Consider the following 23,576-nt stretch of genomic DNA (forward strand, 5'->3'; position numbering starts at 1 on the left):
CAGTTCGAGGATATCAAATTCCAGGAACGGTGCCAAGACATGGGAATTCGACAGAACTTCACGTCAGTTGCACACCCACAAGCAAACAGTCAAGCAGAAGTCATGAACAGAGCTATCCTCTGTGGACTAAAGGCCAGGCTAGACCAAGCTAAAGGACAATGGGTGGATGAGCTACCCAGCGTCCTATGGGCCTATCGAACTACAGAGAAGACCGCCACGGAGAAACTCCCTTCAATCTCACCTATGGCACGGAGGCAGTCATCCTAGTCGAAATCGAAATCCCCTCATTATGACTAGAAGCATATGACGACAAGACCAATTAAGACGAGCTACGTACCAACCTCGACCTACTCAACGAGGTGAGGGACCTCGCCTACATCAGGACCACAACGTACCAACAAAGGGTAGCTCGGTACTACAATGCCAGAGTCAAGAAGCGAAACTTCTGCATCGACGACTTGGTTCTCCACAAGGTCATGGTACCTAAGCACGGCGTTGGCAAACTCGGACTAAACTAGGAAGGACCCTACCGAGTAAAGAGAGTGCTCAAAGGAGCATACGAGCTCGAAACCCTGGAGGGAAAACAAATACCCCGGGCATGGAATATCGTCAACTTAAGGCGATATTACCTATAAATTGTCGAACTGAGTGGACTATAAGTCACTCCTAGAGCCTAAGGGACAAAATGCCGAGCTAACAAGGACCTCAGCACCGTAAGACCCCTCTTCGGCGTGGGCAAACCCTAGGAGAGTATTCTAGTCCAGGGGCTAAAGCACCGAGCTAATGATGACCTCGGCAACTCATCGACCAAGTGTTAGTGCCGAAAGAGCAGGCAGCACGGGTGTGAAGCCCGAAGTGCATAGCCCACTTCGAAGTACACAACCGACATCAACTTTGACCCAAGCGAAAAACAGATTGGGCCTATGGCCTTACTATGTTAACTCGCCTCGAGAAAGCCCCCGCTTTGGGGACCTAATTCTAACAGTTCGACAATATAGTCACTTCGGAAAAAGGAAAGAATGACAATGCACAACACTTAACCAAAAAAAGGTATTTCATTACCAACATTTCATTTACAATCGATTCAATACAAAGACAAAAGAAAAACGAGCTCACAGGCTCGGTACATGTCACTTCAAAGGCACACCTCCCTTGGCCAAGACATCAGAAGGAACTTCGGCGGCACTCGGGGCGTCAGCTTCATCGTCGGAGTCCGAGTCATCGTCAGCCTAGAGAGCCATCTCCGGAGTAATGCGCGAGGTGGTTATGGCACGAGTGTCAAGTTTGGGGTACGTATGCCTTATCATCCATCGGCTCAACTTGAAACCCCTCCGATACAAGCCCACCATCAGGTCGTCAAAGCGCTCCGGTGTGATATAATCTTTGATGGCCTTCACTTTAGTGTCCTCGATGGCTTGGAAGAAGATCTCGAACTTCTCCTTGATATCGGCCTTAAGGTATTCCACCTCATGCTCCAAGACCCCTTTTGAGTTCGCGAGATGCTTTACATCAAGCCTCAAGGCCCTGTTCTCCCTCCAAAGCCTCTCCAACTCGCGATCCATTGCGACCTTCTCCGACGTCAAGGTCTCGATGGCATTCTTCTGAGCTGAAGTATCACCCTCAAGATGATGGATCCGCTCCCGAGCTATCCTCAGCTCAGTATGCACTGCACGGGAAGCCTCTTTGGCAGCTTGTGCCCACTTCAGGTTTCTCTCCAATTGAATAGTTAGGGCATGGATTGAGGAGTTTACCTGCCAAGCAAGAACAAGTCAAATCAGCAAGAAGAGAATAATAAAGCACAGGAAATACACCAAGGGAAACCACTTCGACTTACCACCATGGCGTAAGAAGCAGCGCGTGCGCCGATGTGACCTGGAGGAAGGTCAGCCCATTCCGAAACCTCCCCAGGGTAGATAGCCTTTTTGCTCTTGCGGAGAGCACAGCTCGGCGTCAGCACACTATCGACCCCCTCCTGGCTCCCCGAGCTGGAGAATACCGTCTGAGTGTGGGAAGCTTTCGTAGGGTTGACGTCCCGAACCTCTGCAACCTTCGGAGCAGGCCCGACCATCTCGAGCTCCCTAAGAGACTCCAGGTTGATGACTGGAGGACTGCTTGGGACTTCAGGCTCCACAGCCCGAGGAGACTCGAAACGAGCCCGCTTAGTAGCCCGCTTTTTCCTCATCATCCCGTTGAGCAGGTTGTCGCCATGGGTCTTCTCCTCCTCCATGACACCTATGAAAAGAGCTCAGTATCAGTAAAAAAAAATTCATCTGAGTAAGAAACCTACCCGAACTCAGACCGGCCTGGATAAGCTTAGCCTCCGTAAGGTAATCTTTGCACTCGAACCCGAGCTGGGCCCAAGACTGGAAGATCTCCGCCATGTCCTTGTCTAACATGGCACCAGGGTCATGAATAGTCGCCCTCCAATGGGTGGGGAACGGACACCCCGTAGCACTTCGGACCACAAAGTAGTCCCGCTTCCACGCTGAGACCTTATTTGGAAGCTCATATAGAAGTTTAAACCCCGGACCAGGAGACAAGTAATAGGCCCACCTGTGCTGGGGGAGGAAGCTCGCATGCTTCTTAAACGTGAGGAGGGCGGAGAAGATTTCTAAGTCTAGCAGGAGGACATATTCACAACAGAGGAAGATGGTCCCAACAACATTGCGGATGGAGTTCAGGTAGAGTTGACCAACGGTGATGCCGAAGTGATTCAAGACCTTGACGATAAGGGAATGAAGAGGAAGGCACAGCCCGGTGATGAGCTACTCCCGGAAAATCACATCTCATCCGGACCGTGCTCCCAAGGGAAGTCACTCGTAGGTAAACTATAGGTGTACTCCCCAGGTAGATTGAACAAACGAACAAGAGACCGAAGTCTCCTAGACGTCATAGTGGAAGGTCCGAACTTATTTGGCATCCGAACTCGACGAGAAGTGGATGCCAAGCTGCTAGAGGTAACCCGGACTGAAGGCCTACCTCCGGTTCATCCAAAAGGCTGTTGAAAGAAGAAGCCCGTACCAGGGTCCCCACCTCAGGCTCTCCTAAAAGACTATCTAAGCTACCCGAACTAGACATTGAAAGGAAAGGAATTGAAAGAAAAGCTAAGGGGACTCACCAAGGAAAAGCTACCGGACTAGGAAAAGTGACACGAGCTGAAGACCTTGAACGCGAGCTCAAAGAACAAGTGCTAAAGACTATGGCGAGGGAAAAATGACCAAGACCCCCACTATTTGTAGCTGCTATACCCGTGCATCAACGACCAAGATCAAAGCCATCCAACAGCTCTCAAGAAAACCGGTTGCACGACCCCTGAGGTGAAATCAATTTAGCGCGAATTTTTGGCGTCTGCATGTTAGCTGTATGTGACCGGGTTGACCCTTGGTCGAGCCGAGCTAACCCTAGTCAAGCCAAAGGCATAGGTGGGTCAGACCGGAGGATCACCGAGCTGGACGAAGTGCGCCACGAGGCAAATCCAACCATCATCCCGTGAACTCCCCGCGCCAAGTCGAGACCCCAGACACGGGGAGTGGGGGGCAATTGATGGAGGGAGATCGACCCCTTGGCCGTGCGACACGTGGAGGCAACTAGGTATGACCTGACAGGAGCGTCAACTCGGCACAGCGACATAGCCATAGCCCAAGAAGAGGCCCGAGCTTGCCAAAGAGAACTCGTGCCTCCCAAGAGGTAGAACCCGAGCTTTCCTTAGAAATCCTGAGCCCTACAATGAACACCACGAAAGGCAAAACCCGGACTAACCCACCTCAGGTAAGTCCAGGCCACGCTCTTGTCCGAAATCAAGACTTCACCTCATGTGCGACTCCGGCACCTCGGCTCTAGGTCGCGTGACTGAACGACCGTACCTAACACCAAAGAAGTCCATACTCTTAGGTGGCGCGCCTGACTGATCAGGGATCTGATACATGACAGCCGCACTCCAACAGCCACCTGCTACCACCATCTCGGTTGTTGTAGAGACGGCTCTGACAAAGAAGACAATGGCGGTTATGTCTGCCCCCTGCAGAGGCGGTTACACCTGATCTAACAGAGGCTTGGGAGTGAGTGCACCAGGCAGTTATAAAAGGCCCTATTCCCCCATAGTAAAGGTAAGTGATACTTTGCGCCTTCTGGTCTAAGAGAATCTCTCATCTTCCTTGCCTTCTCAGAGTGCTAACTTGAAAGTCGGAGCATTCCCGCCGGGTTCCTCCCCCGAGGATCTCTTGCTTCCTCCCTATTTCAGGCATCTCCCACTCCGTCAGAGGCAAGGTTACCGGCAGCTAGGACCGACCAGATCACGCGTCATCAATAACCTTAATGAAAATGATTGTATTTCATCACAAATAAATAAATAAATAAATATGATAGTAAATAATAAACTGCTTATTTACCAAAATTATATTATATAACATATAAAATTTACCCTTTTTGGAGATAAAATACAATTAAGATAGCGAAAAGACATGATATATGAAGATTTTGTAACCAATCAATCGGTATCATAAACGTGTGAACCAATTATGTATGTGTTTGGAATTATGGACGTTTATTGACTAAACGTTTTGTACTTGATTTGTTTGGAAAACTGGGAAAAGCCATGATGAACCCGTTTATTGATACTTAGGCACTACATCAACAAAACAGTGAATAAACACCTACCTATTGGGGGAAGCGCTAAAATGAAGCTTCCCCCAATGGTAGGCACACACATAAACCAAACTATACTTTTACAAACCCCTATTCATACAGATTCACATAATGGGAGACATGCTGAAGTGACACCTATGTAACAGCGTTTGTTCAATAAACACCCACAGTTCCAAACACACGTTAGGTGGAATTTATCAAAATCCATTGATCAACACTCTTCTAGAATACCTTTCTCATGTCATAGACTTCCCTATAACACAAGTTTAAAAACAACCATAGAATCTTTATATATTATTAAACACATAATGATCTTAATGGGTTTCAATAGAAAAAAGGTCCCAGCCCAATTATAATCGGGACACAGAACTTAAAACCAGAACTGGTATAAGCGATTCAGTTTAGTTTGATCTATCAGGTACACCGAATGTTGACAGCTCTAGAGCTAGAAACCTTACCATCTTTGCCGATTGTGTCCCTTCAAGAATTATAGATGAGGGTGTTTATCCCAAGGTTTTTAAAATCAGACTGGACAGGGAACCGTTTTTGGGAACCAGTTTTCAAGTCAAATGGTCCGACCATCCGGACTGAATAGATAGCTTGTTTTGACAAAAAAAATAAAAAACAAAAAATGGCCAAAAACCGTTGTCCAGGTTGACAATTCATCTGCCTAGGTCAGTGATTTACTGACCAAATCAATGGTTTTTGGCCAAAAAGTGGTTTTGGGGTGAAACGGAACAGGTCAAGTGACCAATTCCTAATTTCCAGTCCGGTCCAGTTTTAAAACAATTGTTTTATCCTGTTATCCATGTAAAATACAATAAAATGCCAAAAGTGTCAAAAGTTGTAAGGCAAGGCAAAGTCTATGGTGCACCCAATTAACATCTTTTAACTTTGTAAAAGTTTTGATGATAAATAGATTTTATAAAACATGAAAATATACTTTGTGAAATGTGAATTAATAAAAATTAAGTAAATTATATAACATCTTTAATGTGATTGATTGAATCAACAAATATTAATGAATGCACTGCAGTTGAACTCAAGTTTTAAATGCCATGTCTATGCTAAAACTCGAGGACATGTTATATTAGTGAAGGGGTGGAATAAGCTACTTGACATCAAACTATCCCTTCGAATAAGGTTGCATTTGGACAAGCTTTAGGATTGGTGCTTTTACAGCCCAAAAGCATAATATGAATAAGATTACATTTTGATAAGCTTCAGGGTTTGGCTTTTACAGTTTTACATGACAAAAGCACAAAGTCAAAATTGCAGTCTCTGTGCTTTGCGGCTTAAAAGTGTTTTACAAACGTTTAAAACACATTTTTAGCTCAACTTTGTTTTCTACAGCCCAAACCTCAAAGTAAAAGCTTTATCCCAATAAAGTTAATGAGCAGATATGAAGAGAGATCTTGGTATGTGACCAAAACACCATAGGAGGTATAAATAATTTACCCTTGTTTTAACATTGAGAATTTTAAGCTGTGGACTCAATGTATGGACCAGTCTGGCTTTAGCACAAACCAGATTACCAGCTGCCAAGTTTGGGTCTGCTGCACACAGTCAGATGTCAAGATAGATAAGAAATTTTGTTCACACAGATCTTGGATTGATGCTCGGATCTGATTAAGACTGCAAAACTTGGGCTATTCAACCTGAACCAATTTCGACAAAACCCGAGCTTTTGCAATGGTATTGGGCTGGAATTTTGCACTCTTAGATAGGCCCACACTGAACTTGGGCCTATATATATATATATATATGTGTGTGTGTGTGTGTGTGTGCATTTATAATATGTGGTGTACGTTCAAGTTTTTCGGGTATCATATCTTTCCAATATCATAGTTGAATTCTTTTTCTTTTAGGAAAATCTACAATGCCATAAAGACATGATCGGAAGGAGCTTGCTTCAAATAAAACCCACCTGTGAATTTATATAAAAATACCACCTGATTGGTTATTATGTCTATGATAGTAGTTGATTGGTCACAAGTTTATTGCATATCATGTCTTTCTAGTATCATAGCTAGAATCCATTTTTTGGGGGGTAATTGATTATGGAAAAGATTGAGACTATTATTTTTGGACTAAATTTTTTATAATTTTTATTATTTTGTCAATATTTATCTCAATATATATATATATATATATATATATATATATATATATATATATATATATATATATATATATTACATTTACATGGTTTATCTATATTAATTAATAATTTTTCATTTATTTGTCCAAAGCTTCACAAAAATCCCAACATTTTGAAAAAAAAATTGTATAATATTTTCATTGTTTTTATATTTAGTGTAAGAGAATGTACTATGCACGTGTCCAATAAGTATTACCCATATATAATATATGATATTTGGATTTAACTTTTATGACCTGCACTGAAATAAATGCAATATCCTCTTTATATATAGTATAGATAGATATTATTTATTTATTTATTATAATCTTGATATTACATCCCAAAATCTTGAACGAAACAAGTTAAAACATCCTTAAATTTCACAAAGATTCTAAAACTTCATGATGAATAAATTCAGCCAAAATTCATTCATATTTTAATACCATCTCTAAAACCAAATTTGTGTGAAAGTTAATTGGAATTTAAAACCCTGCATGAGATAGTTATGGAACATGGAATATAATTTTGAATTCGCATAAGCGCCCCACATGCACATCTAAGCATGCATTAGCATCAATAGGAGATATTCCCAATACAAGGTTGGGATGTTTTTGTGGGGCGCCAATATGAACTCTAGAATTTTGGTGATATAACTAGCCAAACCCAACCATGCATATCCTGGCCCAATGGCAGGTAGCCCATCCCCTAAACCAGGTGTTAGCAAGATTCAATCCCAAATCTCAGTTACAACTAGCATAAGACCTTACCAACCAGCTGGTTGGCACCTTACAATTAGGTTGGACGTCGTTGGGATGCAAAGGACTTTATTTTGGATTGAGACCCAACACAATACCCCAAATCAATGCTTTAAAAATTGACCCGAAGGCCGAACTATTTTTGCCTTTGGGTCATAGGTCATCGGTTCGATCGACCGGGTCGAACGGTTCAAACCATTATATATATATGTATGTATGTATGTATGCATGTATGTATGTATGTATGTATTTATATACATACGTATATATGTGTATAAATATATATTATATAAATAAATAATGTATAGATATGTTTTAAATATGCTATATGTATTTTTATATTTAACTTATTTTTTTAATTCAATTTTTTATTTATAAAAAAATATTAAAAATTTGCAATTTGAGGCCAAGAAAGGGTTTTTTTTTTTTGCAAAAAAATAGCGACACATAGATCTCGAAAAATTACCCAAAATTAAAAAAAAAACACCTCAATTGAACATCAGAGTGTAAAGTTATGGTCTCCGAAAGTTTGCATACATTGAGTCTGCAACCCACGACCCGATGACCAGGTCGAATGGGTCAATGGTTGAATCGGCTAGGTTGAATGGTCTTAACCAAATTAACAATTTTTTACCATCTAACGGGTCTTGACTAAAGCAGATTCGAATTCTTAATCGAATGACAATTCAAATGGTTCAACCAACCAAATCAACGGCGGATTAAAAACACTGCCCCAAACCCACCCAAGCTGCACTTTGTACTCCCCCCTCCCTCTTCGGAACCAGTGAATTATAAATACCTTCCCCTCTTTTTGCAAGGTTCAAAATATCACAATATGTCGGTGCATATTGATTGATAGTATTAACTTTCAAGGTCATTAATACCCTAGATAAAAGATCTAGGACAAGTGGTCAATTTAATGGTTAATGCCTTTCCCAGAAATGGTCTGGATCAAAAGCTTGAAACCTAAAAACAACTTCTATCTCTTTATGTTGCCCTTTCCCAGATTGGTCAGATCAGGTTAAGGCTACCTAAGACCTCACCCCAAACCCAATCTAAGTTTAGGTCAGGCCCTAATTTCCTAACCCAGGGCCAGGCCTAAAGTCCAAAATCTTAAACCTAATTCATGGAAAATCTCATGTTAGACTTGCCTAAGTAGCAACCAAAGTGTCTATTTGGGAGAGCTGAAGTATAAGAGCTTTTGCTTTTGACCTTATGAGGTCAGTCCCATGGACTACCTTTATGCCATCTTTGATTAAAAACAAACAAACAAACCAAAAGAACCTATATCACTTGTGGGTCAGTATTCTTTTTTTTTTTTTTTTAAGGTGGGATGGGGGGATAGCTTTATCGGAATATTAGGAGTGTAAATGAAAGAATGCAAATTCTGGTTTAATTTTGTTTTACTTCATTCTAATCATGTTTTATTTTATGTAATCGAACAAAATAAGATAAAATATGAAACAAAAATAAATCAAAATTTACACTCAAATCATTTGTACCATCATAGTTTTGCACCAATATAAATAATTGGCACTGCAACCAAATGCGACCTTAAAATATTGGTTAAAATTACAGGAACCACTCAAACAATCTATGGCAAGCCTATCTCATTTAGAATTTGGATCTCCGCCCAACAAAAGAAGAAAATCATACCAACACATCCCAACATGTCTGCACATCTTACCATAAGATTTGGGACCTATCATTAGACCTGTTCATGGGTCGGGTGGCCTGACCCGGCCTCCAGATGGCTTGAACATGTTTATAGGCCCGCAGACTTAAACTTGGGCCAAAAAGCCTGGTCCGCAATAAGTCAAGCTTGGGTTTTGTCAAAATAGCTCGGCCCGAGCCCGGCCCGACCCGACCTAAAATTAGACTTAAAATGGGTTATGTGATTATATCCATTTGAATAAATTTTTTGATTTAAGAATGTAAAACAGTGTTTTGAAACGTAAAAGAAAAGGAAAAAAAAAACATATTGTAGACCCATTGTTCATTTAAATAGGATAAAAAAAACATCTGAATTTTTAATTCTAATTTGAATAGGGAAAATTGTAATTTTTTTTATTAGGTCGGGCTTTGGGCTCAAGCTCGGGCCTAGCGTATTTCCATTAATGATGAGTAAAAGCCCGGCCCATCAACAGGTCTACCATCATGTATGAGGTGTACTTATTTGTTGGAATTTGGAATTATTCCTCACAAAATATGCCTCAAACCAGTCTCACAATGAATTCGGCTTCGGAGAGAAAAGCCAGTTCAAACAGCTTTTACAACCTTGCATATTGAAAATGTCTCCCTTAATGTGCTTTACTTCATGGGGAGATATTCCTAATGCAAAGATGCAAAAGGCGGTTGGAACGGTGAGGGCATGGATTTGCCGTGATAGAAGCTGATCTCTTTCACAACATGTTGCAACCATGCATTGAATTACAACATTCAAGTATAAAAATATTCTCGACGTGTAGCTGCAAGTGTTGTAAGGTTGTGTGTGCCTATGAGGAGGAAAGTCGAATTCTATTTGTTGGGAGGAGATCTGAATTCTTAAGCTTAGGTTTAGCTGAATGTTAGCTGAACTTGGGATCTCCTCCCAACCAAACTGTTCTAATACGTCCCACAAAATCTATTATGATGAGATGTGCTGACATGGATCATATTGAAACCAGGATTCACAAATAACATCTTCCAAATGATTTTAATACACGGCAGGGATGTGCAATGGGCGAAGATGTGATCTCAACCCTCTCAAACAAGCCAACAATTGGGATCTCTTGCCAACAAAACGTCTTAATTCCCTTCCAACATCACTTGACTGTCACATCTCACCATAATATTGGGACATATCGTAAAACTGGAACCCATCTTACATGAGATGCGCGGTCTCAGATCATGGCAGAAGAGTGTGAGGAACGTATTCAGTTGGCAGGAGATCTCGACTCATGGACCATGAGTAACAGGCCATCAATTCAGCCACTTCAGCTGTTCAATTCCATCTCGATACAGCCATGGTATACCGTGTAGATTCTTCATCAAATCTCTGTGCCCTAAAGATAAGATCGACGGTGTTGAAAGCTCAAAGAATTGCATCGGGCAACAAATATATATTCAGAAATTGGTTAGAGAAGATGCTGTCATCTTCACAGCTTAGAACAAAATCCGTGGTCATAGAGTTCATCATCAATCCCCCAACGAACAAGATTCCAATCCAACGTTCCTAAACTTTTCTCTTAACAGAAGAAGTTAGGTAATTTTTACTGCCCAACCGACACAAAACAAAGATCCACCGCATCAATTTTCATTAATTTACAACCAACCCAACAAAAAGGAAGAGGAACACTCTCTCTCACCTACCTTTTCTCTGTGATCAGCTGCTCCCTTTCTTCTCTCTCTACCCCCACCGACCCAAAGCTTTCTCTGTCTATCTGAATTACAGGGCTCTTCGATGGATCTTGCAGCAGAAGAGCTCCAATTTCTAACCCTAAAAGACATCGTCAAAGAATCAGTGTCAATCCCCAAATCATCTCCCAGAACCTTCTCTCTCATAACCCTAACCCTCATCTTTCCCCTCTCCTTTGCCATCCTTGCCCACTCACTCTTCACCCACCCTCTCCTCAAGCAAATCGATACCCTATCCCCGACAGATCCCCAAGCCCGCCATGAATGGACTCTCCTCCTCATCTTCCAATTCTGCTACCTTATTTTCCTCTTCGCCTTCTCCCTCCTCTCCACCGCCGCCGTCGTCTTCACCGTGGCCTCTCTCTACACCTCCAAGCCCGTCTCCTTCACCTCCACCCTCTCCGCAATTCCCCGCGTCTTCAGACGCCTCTTCATCACCTTCATCTACGTCTCCCTGCTCATGATCGTCTATAACGTTGTCTTCGTCGCCGCCCTCGTTGCCCTCATCATTGCCATCGATACCCAGAACGCGCTTCTCTTCTTGTTCTCTCTCCTCGCCATTTTCGCGCTCTTCCTCGTCATTCACGTCTACATTACTGCTCTCTGGCACCTCGCCAGCGTCATTTCGGTGCTAGAACCAGTCTATGGCTTTGCGGCGATGAAGAAGAGTAGGGAATTGCTGAAGGGGAAGACCCAGATGGCCGCCGTGCTTGTTTTCGCCTACCTGTCCATCTGCGGGGTGATCGGGGGTGTTTTTGGATCGATTGTGGTTCACGGCGGGGACTACGGGGCGTTTGTTAGAATTGTGGCTGGTGGATTCTTGGTCGGAGTGTTGGTGATTGTGAATTTGGTTGGGCTGTTGGTTCAGAGTGTGTTTTACTATGTCTGCAAGAGTTATCATCACCAGGGAATTGACAAGAGCGCTTTGTATGATCATCTTGGGGGTTATCTTGGGGAGTATGTTCCTCTGAAGGGTAGTATTCAGATGGAGAGCTTGGAGGCTTGAGGGAGGTGTTTGATTTGGATTTGTACCTTGTTAAAATTATAATGTCATTCTGTAAAGAAAAGAGAAATGTTTTCATCGAGTGTTATTCTTGGAGGATCACATTCACATCTATCTTTTTCTGCAAAGACGATTGAATGAACTGGTTTATTTTTATGTGGTGGTGAATGGTGTTAATCACTTGTTTTTGATTTTGCATCGAAGTTGCACAAATTAGAACCGTTCTGTAGTATTGGATTTGAATAGATTAGAATGTTAGATCATCATTCATAAGCATCCTTTTGGTTGATTCTTGGAGTTAGGATTAGACTGAAAAATGGGGGATCCACCTTTCCTCTTACTTTCTTTTTCATTTGTTTATTTATGATCCTCTATATATTTTTTAATCTTTTTTGGGTTTTCAATTTTATTTTATAGAATGAAGGCTTCAGCTTTTCTAGGTAATGGGAATATGCAAGCATAAGCTTGTTCTTTTGTTGATCAAATTGTTGTACTTTGTTCTTCTTGTTGGGGAGAGAGAGGGGGAGAGGGAGAGATGAAAATGATGAAAGTTGGCTATTCGATCTGAATTGTGATGTGGGTGATCAGTATTACTACTGTGAACTGCCTAGTTATATGGTCTGGTTATTAGCTTATTGCACTCAAGCTAGCTATTTATTGTTGATGATTTTGATTACTAAAGTTAATGTGTCTTGGATAATTCATTAATTTGGTCTGGGGAATAAACCTGATTTGATCTGTATTTGTCTGTGGAGAAGGTATCGGTGGGTTGCCTGGTGTTTACCAGAAGTTATTTGATCTAAAACCACTTTGATTCTCAACTGGGTCTCACTTCTCGGTGTCTAAAGGCCAAAAGAATCCTTGATCCATCTCACTGAAGTTTGTCATTATATTATGCTGCTTGGTTCACTGAAAGTCTGAAGAACAGGGAGAAAACTTCAGAAACTATGAATCAAGATCCTGAGATTATCGTCCAGCACCTCAATTCCTTGGAGGAGAAAGAGAGAGGTAGAAAGATTACTATTTGATTTGCTATTAGCTACTTGTGACCATGCTATGAGAGCCAAAAGTGTGTGGACTTGAATGTGTGTCAGTGTGTGGGGTCCTTTCTTTGAACATTGGCCGTGCTGCCGTGCTTATTCAATTTCCATTCAATTCCTCTTCATCCCGACTACTGGCTGTGCTGAATGCTGATGGCTGATGGTTGCTTGTCTCATAATTTCTATCAAGTATTGAAGACTCACTCATCATGTTTGCTAAGTAATCAATCTCCAGTTCGCTTTCGCCAGTCTCGCTTGTGAATGAAATGCCGAGAACTTGATTGTTTGGCCCTGCCCTTGGAAGTCTCGTCTCCTATTCATCGACTTAAATCCTCTATGGGCTGTCTAGTCTAGTTTGTTGGTTATATATATTTTTGAGCAAAAGGTGGTAATTTGTATTCCCTGGATCAAGTGATTTTTCTTCTTTAGAGAGGAAAAGAAATGAGTGAAATTTTTACTCAAGTTCCAAGCTCACGTTACGACCCCTGATCTTAAATTTGTATTATGACAACAGTACCAAACCCCATCACCATCTTGTAAAGGATACTGTAGACAAAAAAGCAGAGAAATAAGTAAAATTGTTATCAAATTAACATGCTCGTGGTCCTTTCTATTGTTTTGAACTTTTGATAATAAACGTTTGGACTGAAATCTCTTTCGCCAAGTAGTGAAGTTTAAGAAGTCTTTCATCTGTCCAGTAACTACATCTTGAGAAGTACCGGAATGCTGCATTCTTTAGGTACCTGGAAAAATCATGGCACAAATTCCCATCTCCAGGCTTGCTAGTAGGATTCAGAGAAACCATTTAAGTTAAAATCCATCAACAAATAGACGAGCATGTCCTTCCTTGAATTGTTTAATACATAATTATAAATTATATTAAGCTTGTATGCATACATGCGACTAACTCCCTCTTTCCTGGGTTGCTATAATGGTTTTTGACTACTCAGCAGAAGATATAATGAAAGTCTCAATTTGGAAGAGCCTGATGGAGTCATGGAGGCTATAATAGCAGACTAAATATATTATGATCATTTTCAATGCAAATGTTACAGCTTGCTTGTTGGAAGCCCAGCAGGTGCATCTCTAGACCTCCTTTCTACCACCCGTGAGAGTTGCTTCACTGCCTCTTTTGGAATATGGCGTGGCCGGCTCAGCCACAGTCCTCCATCAACAATAAGTGTTGTTCCATTAATGTATTTACCTTCACACATTAAATTATTGATGAGGTACATTCTCACATGAATAGGCAAAAACCTGAATCAAACTCACCCACTTAAACTCAAAACCACCTAAGCATCTATGAGTACCAAAAAGTTACTAAATCAGTAAGTACATACAACAAAACAAAATATGAAGTTGCAGATCATAACACAGAAAAGCAGACCTTTGAAGTAGACAAAATTCTAGGCGGTTGGAAGTAATGTACAAGATGAAATGGATCTCTAATGGTCCACAAATTCACAATGGGTTGGGCACTAGAATAGGATTTATGTAACCCATTCCATATAGTTCAGACAAAACTTAGTTGAGTATGAATATAAAACATGAAGCTCAAGGCCTGCATAAAGGCAATATAGTATCGCAATATTACAATTGGGATCCTAACTTACTAAGGACCTGTTCTAGGAGGAGGTAGGCTATTGGACAAGTATTTAATGTGGTACATGATGGGTCTTTGAATGTCTTTTCAGTTGGTCTTCTTTGTCCTAAGACTTTTCTTTAGTCTTCTTTTTTCCCTAAGCCACTGAAAACCTATTCTAGGATGAGCAACGTTACCAAACAAATCTTTTATGCGGCATATGGTGGGTCTTTGGATATCTTTTCAGATATGTTAAGTTACTTGGTGTGTGTGTGTGTGTGTGGGTGTGTGTGTGTGTGTGTGTGTGTGGAGTCTCACCTTACTTGGGTCCAAATCTTTTTTATGTTATTTGAAGTCCCACCAGTCATTTATCCAGTAAATGAGGAATTATGTATCTAAGACCATAGGGGCAGAATAACAAAATTTTAAGAATAGTTCCTAGTGTATCTTTTTTTTATTGATGAATAAATGACTGGTTTGGCTTCTGCTACAACTTGGACCTGTGATTCCGAAACCCTAGGTATGATTCCTAAAAACATGAGTAATTCTAGGGCTTTCCCCTGTTCTCTCTATACAATTCTTTCCTTGCTATTTACTTGACACAATTGGTTGTTGCTTGCAACAGGTGCTTGAATGTCGATCAAATTCCAATTAATTTGACCAGCTTTCACCCTTATACATGTAAATAATCTATGTTCCTTCAATTTCTGAAAACCCTCTTGCTGTTCTAGCTATCATGTCTCCAGTGTTATAAAAGCACAAGGAGAAAAAAAGTGCAAGGGGGATTTTGCACCCAAGGCGGGAGCCGCAAGGCGAGGCACGCACCTTTTCAAAGCAAGGCACCAAAAAAAAAACTAAAGTAATTAAAATATATTAAACATAATATTAATTAAAATTTTTAATTTTAATTTTAAAATAAATGTTTTAAAAAAACCTATTAACTCAAATTAAAATACATAAAAATAACATGTAAAATATATTTAAAATGAAAATTTAAAAACAAAATCAAGTATAACATATAAAAGATATTCAAGCATGTAAAACTCTCTGTCTCTTTATTCTTTTCTCATTACTTCAAATAGATAATGTGATGTTAAACATTAAGCATTCCTATTTCTATGAACTGCCTTTGTACCAAGCCCCTTGCGGCAAGCCCAAACATTCAAACAAATCCATATCAGGATCTTAAATTCTTAATCCCTACAAAAAAGAGTTTATAACTTTAATTTCTTTTAAAAATATTTTTATTAGGATGAATGAATGAGCAACATTAGCAAATATGGGGTTTTCGGAGCTCTGATGAGCAAGCGAAAAACAGGAAAAAAAATCAAAATGCACAAATTTTCAGAAGGCACGTGCTCTGGTTGAAGCACAAGGCGCACCAGATGCACACCTTTGACAGTGTTGCACCTAGGGAGTAGGAAGGCGCATACCTTAAAATGCGCCTGGAATTACATGTATAAGGATGATACGTTCCTTGAAGGAATATAGATTATTTAAATGTATAAGGATGAAGTGTCCCTAGGGGTTAGGTGAGGCACATACCTTAAAAAGTAGTAAGTAAAAGATCATGTCTCCAGAATATTAGATTTTCATAAAGGTATGATCAAGTAATCCGATTAAAAAGAAAGTAGCCTTTAAACAGCATTCTGTTTTTTCTTTCTTTTTGATAATTTTTTAAACAGCATTCCCTTGTTCACAAGAGCTAGAAAAAGGAACCTTATTCAACTCTATTCAGAGACTGAGATTGGCATATATCTAAAAAGTGATACTTCAACATCTCATCCTGTCAGGTCTGGAGATCAGCCAACCAATTAGCTAGCCGATTGATTAGCTGGGAGCAGTATAGGCAGGAGTGTTAAATAGTCTGGATCCATTCTACCTAAGTGGCTTTCTTTGGTTGTGGTGGGGGCCAACTGGGTCAGCTTGGGGAGTCATTACAATTTTTATCAGTGCAACAAGAAAGGGACCTTTGGGAGATAAGTGTATCTCAGTCCCATATAGTTGAAGTCTGCTGTAATTGCCTTGGTAACTATAACCATGGGGGTGTTTGGTATTGTGATACTGCTGAATTTTGGGTTGATCAATACAAATTTGTGAAAATATGTGTTGCCAGTTTGCCACATAATATATGAATATCATTTCAACTAGAAAAATGCATGTGTGAGAAACATCAGTGTTAAAGTTTGACCTGCCCTAGAATTCTATCTTGTTCGTTGACTGTAAAGTAAAGTAAAGTAAAGTAGGAGAAGAAAGAAGAAGAGAGAGATGAGGAAAGAGAGAAAGGCTGGTTCGAATTAGAGAAAGATTTATCTCCCTAGATTCGGCCAGACCTGTTATTATATTATTAACTAAATGAAAAAGACTTAAGTGCCCTTCTTTAAGTAAGAAGCACTCGAACTAACATAACAGTACACATCAACTTTCTCAACAAGTACAAAAACCGAAATACCCCTTCACTAACACCACTAACACTCCCCCTCAAGCTGGTGAGTATATATCATATAATCCCAGCTTGTTACATATGTAGTCCACTCTCCCCCGACTCAAACCTTTTGTAAACAAGTCTGCCCACTGGTTTTCCGTACTAACATATGCAGTTTCTATCACCCCATTCAGCACCTTCTCTCTCACAAAATGATAGCCAACTTCGATCTGCTTGGTTCTTTCATGAAACACTGGATTGGAAGAGATATGAATTGCTGCCTGATTGTCACAATAGAGCTTCATTGGAGTACTAATGTCATATCCTATCTCCTGTAGAAGGTTCCTCAGCCACACTAATTCACAAGCAGTATGTGTCATGGCCCTATATTCTGCTTCTGGACTGCTTTTTGCCACAACTGTTTGCTTCTTACTTTTCCACGTTACCAAGTTACCCCCTAGAAATGTGCAATAGCCTGTGGTGGATCGTCTGTCAGACATAGAACCTGCCCAATCAGCATCGGTGTATCCTTCTACTACCAGTTTTCCACCACTCCTGTACAGCAAACCACAACCAGGAGCTCCTTTCAGATACCTCACAATCCTTAGCACTGCATTCCAATGTGTGACCAAAGGTTTCTGCATGAACTGACTCACCACACTAACCGCAAATGAAATGTCTGGCCGAGTAATGGTTAGATAGTTTAGTTTGCCTACAAGCTGTCGATATCTGCCAAGGTCTTCAAATACTTCACCTATAATACTTCACCTATATCACTGCTCAGCCTCGTATTTGTTTCCATAAGTGTCTCAGCCGGTTTAGTACCCAACAACCCAGTTTCTTCCAATAAATCGAGCACATATTTCCTTTGACACAAATTAATGCCATGCTTAGATCTTGCTACCTCTATGCCCAAAAAGTATTTAAACTTGCCAAGGTCCTTTGTCTGAAAGTGTTCCTGTAGAAATGCCTTCAATCTGTCAATGCCCATTTTGTCATTCCCAGTCACAACGATATCATCCACATACACCACCAATATTATTTTGCCTGCTGAAGAGTCAAAACTGAAGACAGAGTGATCAACTTGGCACTGTTTCATACCAAACTTCTTGACCACCTCACTGAACCTACCAAACCATGCTCGAGGGGACTGTTTAGCGGGGGGTTGCTCCTCTCTTCTATGCTTCACTTTCTTCTTTGCCTTCAGAAAAACCTCTATAGACTTGGCCCAAGGAACATAATTCTCTCCATTCAGTTTAATGGAGGTCATTTGGACATTCAGGTAGTCAGTAGAGATCATGACACTAGGTTTACTATCACTGTTATTTGCCATTGCCGAACTCCCTTATCACTGAATTCTGAGCACTAAATTATGAGCACTACACACTGCACACTACACACAGACACTTCACCGAAATCTGCACACTGATTTCAACAGTAATAAATGTTGAGAACTGCAACACCACAAACCCTAATCACCGAAATCTGCACACTGATTTTAGTAGTATTAAATGCTGAAAAACTGCAACACCACAGCCCCTACTCACCGAAGTCTACAACTTGATTTCAGCGATATCAAGTGCTGAAAACCACACTTGTAACATCACAAACCCTAATCCACACTATTGCCCTTTGAATCACACACAAACCAAAATAAACCCTAGCATAAACCCTAGCATAAACCCTAGCACACTGCAATCGAAACCCATCATGTGAACTGTACTACACCTCTCATGCATTCCATAACAGAAAATATGCATAAAAAAACACTTTACCTCATCACCTGAAGGCCAACCACACGAAGGGCTGAGACATCACTGCACCACACGTACCAGCCCTAACCAGGGCTTAGAAACCACAGCAACCAATCACCAATGACACAATCGGAGGCATAAGAACCTCCTAGGGAAGAGGGCGATCACTCCTTTTCAGCCCTTTTCCCAGTCTCCAACTCACAATTGAGAAACCCAAGAGAAACCCTAATTCGAATGCACAAAAGACAGAATTCTAGCAAGTCTGATTTGTTGAACCTTGCTCTGATACCATGTTAAAGTTTGACCTACCCTAGAATTCTGTCTTGTTCGTTGACTGTAAAGCAAAGTAAAATAAAGTAGGAGAAGAAAGAAGAAGAGAGAAAGATGAGGAAAGAGAGAAAGGCTGGTTCGAATTAGAGAAAGATTTATCTCCCTAGATTCGGCCAGACCTGTTATTATATTACTAACTAAATGGAAAAGACTTAAGTGTCCTTCTTTAAGTAAGAAGCACTCGAACTAACATAACAGTACACATCAACCTTCTCAACAAGTATAAAGACCGAAATACCCCTTCACTAACACCACTAACAATCAGGTTTGATGTTTCAGGTAGAAATAGCAATTTGTATTGATCAACCCAAAACATTTCAAGTAAAAACAAAAGTTCTCACAAATTTGTATTGATGAACCCAAAATGCAACAGCAACACAACACAACTGTACCAAGCACCTCCTATATAAGGAGCAAGTCATGCTAACAATTCCCACCAGTTCCTTCACTGAAAACAAACACTGAAATTCCATTGCTTCTTTCATTGGTTTTTTAATAAACCAGATAGGAGGAGATCACAACCTAAGAAGCATAAAGGTATATTAATATATTTACATAACAGCACAAATAGATAAAGTAGAAGTGGACAAGGTAGCGGACCTGCATCTGATGCTAGGTAGACAGCAGCCATTGCAATGTCCCATTTCTCCCCCAATTTATAAAGTGGCATGTATTCCTCTCTTTTCTTCCCTATCTCCTCGGGTGCTAATTTACTCATTCCAGCAGTATCACCAATGGGTCCTGGTGCAATCCCATTAACTCTGATATCATAATCGGTCCCCCACTCCAGTGCCAGGGACCTTGTAATACTATCAACAGCTGCCTGTTAGAAGGAGAATATTATAAAGTAATCTAACAATAAAAGCTAACCCCCTTTACAACTAGTAAACTAAGTTGACAAACCTTAGCAGCAGATACATGAATTTGATACCAAGATGCTGTATAATGCAAAGTTGCACTAATGTTCAAAATTGTTCCACCACTAGATGGGCCCCTTCCTGGTCCCCCTTTCTTAAGATACTTCAATGCTTCATGGCACATTGTGAATGTGCCTACAGAATCAATATCCATAACTGCAAAGATAAATTTAGAAATAGACAAAATCATTAGTATTCAATATCTTGGGACTTTATACACAAAAAAAAAAGGAAAAAAAAAACTTGGAACCAGATTATCATCATAAAAGCATGTTTGTATTCTCTCTTTTGTGATCTTAAAAATCAATTGTCTACTTATCCTTAAGCCTACCCCATTTAAATTGGACCAAAAACTAAACTGCTATTGCGTCTTAACAGTATCTAAATTCATGTCAAACTAATCTAATTCCATTCAGCCAAAGATGAAGGAAAATTTTGAATTCTGGTTTATTGTTCTTTAAATCTGCCCCCCAACAACAATATAAAAATCAAATTGGATGGGAAATCGATTAAACTATTAAACTAATTCAACTACAGATTAAGGACTTATTTTTAGTTTTATTTTAGAAATACCAATTAATATTTAGATCAACAGTGTCAAATTGATAGAATGCCTATCATCCGTTAATTGCACTAAAGAAAAACCTGTGCGGAATCCATTAGGAGATAAATCCTCTGCATTTACAAGAAAATTCCCAGCTGCAGCATTCACAAGAATGTCAAGTCTGCCAAAATGCTTGATGGTTGATTCAATGACTCTCATTGCATCTTCCTTGCGAACATCTCCCTCAAGTCCAATAGCCTGAAACATCAATAAGAAAATAACAGATTCCAAAATCATGTTAATTATGCTGTATTAACTATTGTTCAAAAAATTCCACAATATGTGTGATAATACTCCTGTGCAGAAAAGTAGACAGAGAAAAGAGGAGAATGAGAGAAGTAGAAAGAAAAGGTGAGAGTAAAAAGAATGTCACTCCACCAGTCGGCTGCCACTTATATAGATTTCTAGGATACAATAAAATGTCTGTTCTGCCACGTGAAGTGGGACAAAACTTAAGCAAATATAAAACTGATTCAAATGACTAACGAATTCCACCAGTCGGCTGCTACTTATATATATAGATTACATGCTTGTTACTTTTTTTCAAACTTCTAGTTAACAGATCTACCCACTGATTTTCAGGCTTCACAAAAGCAGTAGACATTACTTAGTCCTCTCATGGAAGACTAGGTTTGAGGCAATGTGAACAACAGCTTAATTGTCAAAATATAGCTTTATAGAGGTCAGTACAAAGTACCTAATTTCTTGGAGAATATGATACAACCAAACTAATTCACCTGTTTTTTTACAACATTATTAATTAGACAAGCTAATATATTCTTTGCAATCTTATTACTTATATAGTCTGTAGAGAACACTGATGTGGGCCCCACAGCTACGGTCCCACTGTGTTAGTAGGGTAGAAGATGTTCTAGTCTGCCTAGGGTTCGCTATTGGTCATTTAGTTGTTTCAGTTGTTATTTATTTCAGTCTTTGTTTTACTCTATTTGTTATGTAAAGACTAAGGGCAGATCTGTCCTTTCCATGTAATGAGCATAACCTATAAATATTAATTAAAGTGGCAGCGGCAGAACATTAAGCTTCTGCTCCTCCTTTCAACCCTTGTGTTCTACTGCTTCTCCTCCCTATTCCTCTTCTCTCCTCTTTCTTCCTTCTTATCTTCGATCCTGAGATTCATTAGGGTTCAAGACTGATAACAGTCCTGAACTTCTAGTTAGTCTTTATGCGTTCTTTACAATCTTACTAGTTATACAAGAAATTTAAAGCATTATGACATGATGCAGTAAGATATGTGGTACAGGTGAGCACTACATCTGTTCATTTAAGAACTTTGTGTAAGACATACTAAATTTCACAATCCAATAAAATTCAGATCTAGTAGACATGACATATATGTGCTAGACAAAACCTAAAGGTCCTAAACAGATCAGTAATTTGAATGAATGTATGATTATCAAAGAAAAATGAAAATTGATGAGTATATTAAGAATTTATACTTGTACATATCAACAATTTTTATACTTGTACAATATCAAGAATTTACTAGAACATTAAAGATAATCTGAACTGTCTCCCACCATTCAATTGCCCTATTCATTGAACAAGTCCAGCCAGTCAAAAGGATCTCCTAGCATAACTCTTATACAATCCATAATATCTAAAATACACCCAATGTGATCACACACAGTTAAGTAATCCATGGTTTCAGACCACGAATGTTTAAGTCAATGAGCCATTTTAACCAACATGGTAGAGGAAGCTTGGAACCAAATTCAAGCTTTCTGGCACATAACCTCCTCATCCAAATGCCCATATTAAGGTAATCAATCACATCTAGGGCCATTAACCAGATTTCCATATTTCCATATGGGATATTACATTGTTGCAAGTTTGTTGCAAGCTAAACATGCATACCCATCATCACCAATAGGAGTGTAGGCTAGGCACCATTTAGAGTCCTATATGATTGAACACCAAGTCATCAAATATAGTTGGTTCTTTTTCCTTTTTTTTTGGAGAGAAAATAACAGAAAATTCATTAAAAAAAAGGTGCATAAGATAATGTACAGCTGAAGCCAGCACAACTTAAACCAAGGTTACATTGGCAGATTTCTGTTGCTATACATAGTATCCCACCATCCCTCTGAGTCCCAGACTTGGCTAGACTATCAGCCAGAAAATTTAATTCTCTAGGAATCCGAAGAAAAGTCACAGTAATTGAATCTAAAATGTCCCTAGCCTCTTTCAGGAAATGAGCCAGCCTCTAGGAACCACCATCTTTCGCTCCTAACCAGTTTATAGTGTTTACAGAGTCTCCTTCGATGGCTAAACTTGAGATACCCAAATTTCTAGCAAATTGGATTCCAGTAAGAGCATCTAGCACATCTGCCTTAGTTGAATCAGCAGTCCCAATGAAGCCACTAAAAGCCCAATAGATATTTCCGCCGCTTGTCCTGATCACACCCCCCAATGCCAGCATCACCTGGACTGTCAAAAGCACTTCCACCAAAGTTTAATTTCTTAACCCACACTTGTCTAGAGACAGGGCCAGATTGGCAGGTCAGAATCATAGGTGAAGATTATAAGATGTTCACAAAGATTTCTTTGCAAATCTCCCACCAAAGTTCCTTGAAACTCCATAGAACTTTCCAGCCATAAATTACATAAAAAAGGTAATGTGGGCAATCAACTCATCCAGAGATCTTATAAGATGTTCACTAAGATTTCTTTGCAAATCTCCCACCAAAGTTCCTTGAAACTCCATAGAACTTTCCAGCCATAAATTACACAAAAAAGGTAATGTGGGCAATCAACTCATCCAGAGATCTTGCCTTGTTCTCACAAATTTGGTTGTTTCTTTCTTCCCACACACCCCACAACATGACATGCAAGGCTATAGCCAGTAAATCTTACCCCTTTTTCCAAGTCATTTGCCATGCCATTGCCAAATAAACTCCATATTGTGTTCAGGAGCAACTCAGCTATAGCCATTGAGATTTAAGTGATACCGGATTTTTCCAGT

General features: G+C 40.0%; 2 protein-coding genes across 2 annotated transcripts in view; one reads left to right on the forward strand and one right to left on the reverse strand.

Moving 5' to 3' along the window:
- The first annotated feature begins 10,454 nt into the window (after nucleotides 1-10,454).
- On the forward strand, nucleotides 10,455-12,097 carry LOC148846505 (uncharacterized). The gene has a single exon (XM_088953541.1). The coding sequence runs from the start codon at nucleotides 10,985-10,987 to the stop codon at nucleotides 11,942-11,944; it is 960 nt and encodes a 319-aa protein (XP_088809667.1). The 5' UTR covers nucleotides 10,455-10,984; the 3' UTR covers nucleotides 11,945-12,097.
- Nucleotides 12,098-13,772: 1,675 nt separating this feature from the next.
- Nucleotides 13,773-23,576, reverse strand: part of SDRB (short-chain dehydrogenase-reductase B) — a 31,611-nt gene continuing 21,807 nt past the window's right edge. Inside the window, exons 2-5 of the mRNA XM_088953542.1 lie at nucleotides 20,635-20,791; nucleotides 19,976-20,145; nucleotides 19,673-19,895; nucleotides 13,773-14,185 (exon numbers count right to left, since the gene is read on the reverse strand). Of these exons, the coding sequence (XP_088809668.1) occupies nucleotides 14,031-14,185; nucleotides 19,673-19,895; nucleotides 19,976-20,145; nucleotides 20,635-20,791 (705 nt within the window). The 3' untranslated portion in view covers nucleotides 13,773-14,030. The remainder of the gene's footprint in view (nucleotides 14,186-19,672; nucleotides 19,896-19,975; nucleotides 20,146-20,634; nucleotides 20,792-23,576) is intronic.

This window comes from Nelumbo lutea, chromosome 7, assembly GCF_056320005.1.
Source record: "Nelumbo lutea isolate HS-2025 chromosome 7, American lotus-T2T, whole genome shotgun sequence".
NCBI lineage: Eukaryota > Viridiplantae > Streptophyta > Magnoliopsida > Proteales > Nelumbonaceae > Nelumbo > Nelumbo lutea.

Coding starts and splice junctions, on each gene's coding strand:
- LOC148846505 (XM_088953541.1), top strand. CDS start 10,985: ATGGATCTTGCAGCAGAAGAGCTCCAATTTCTAACCCTAAAAGACATC.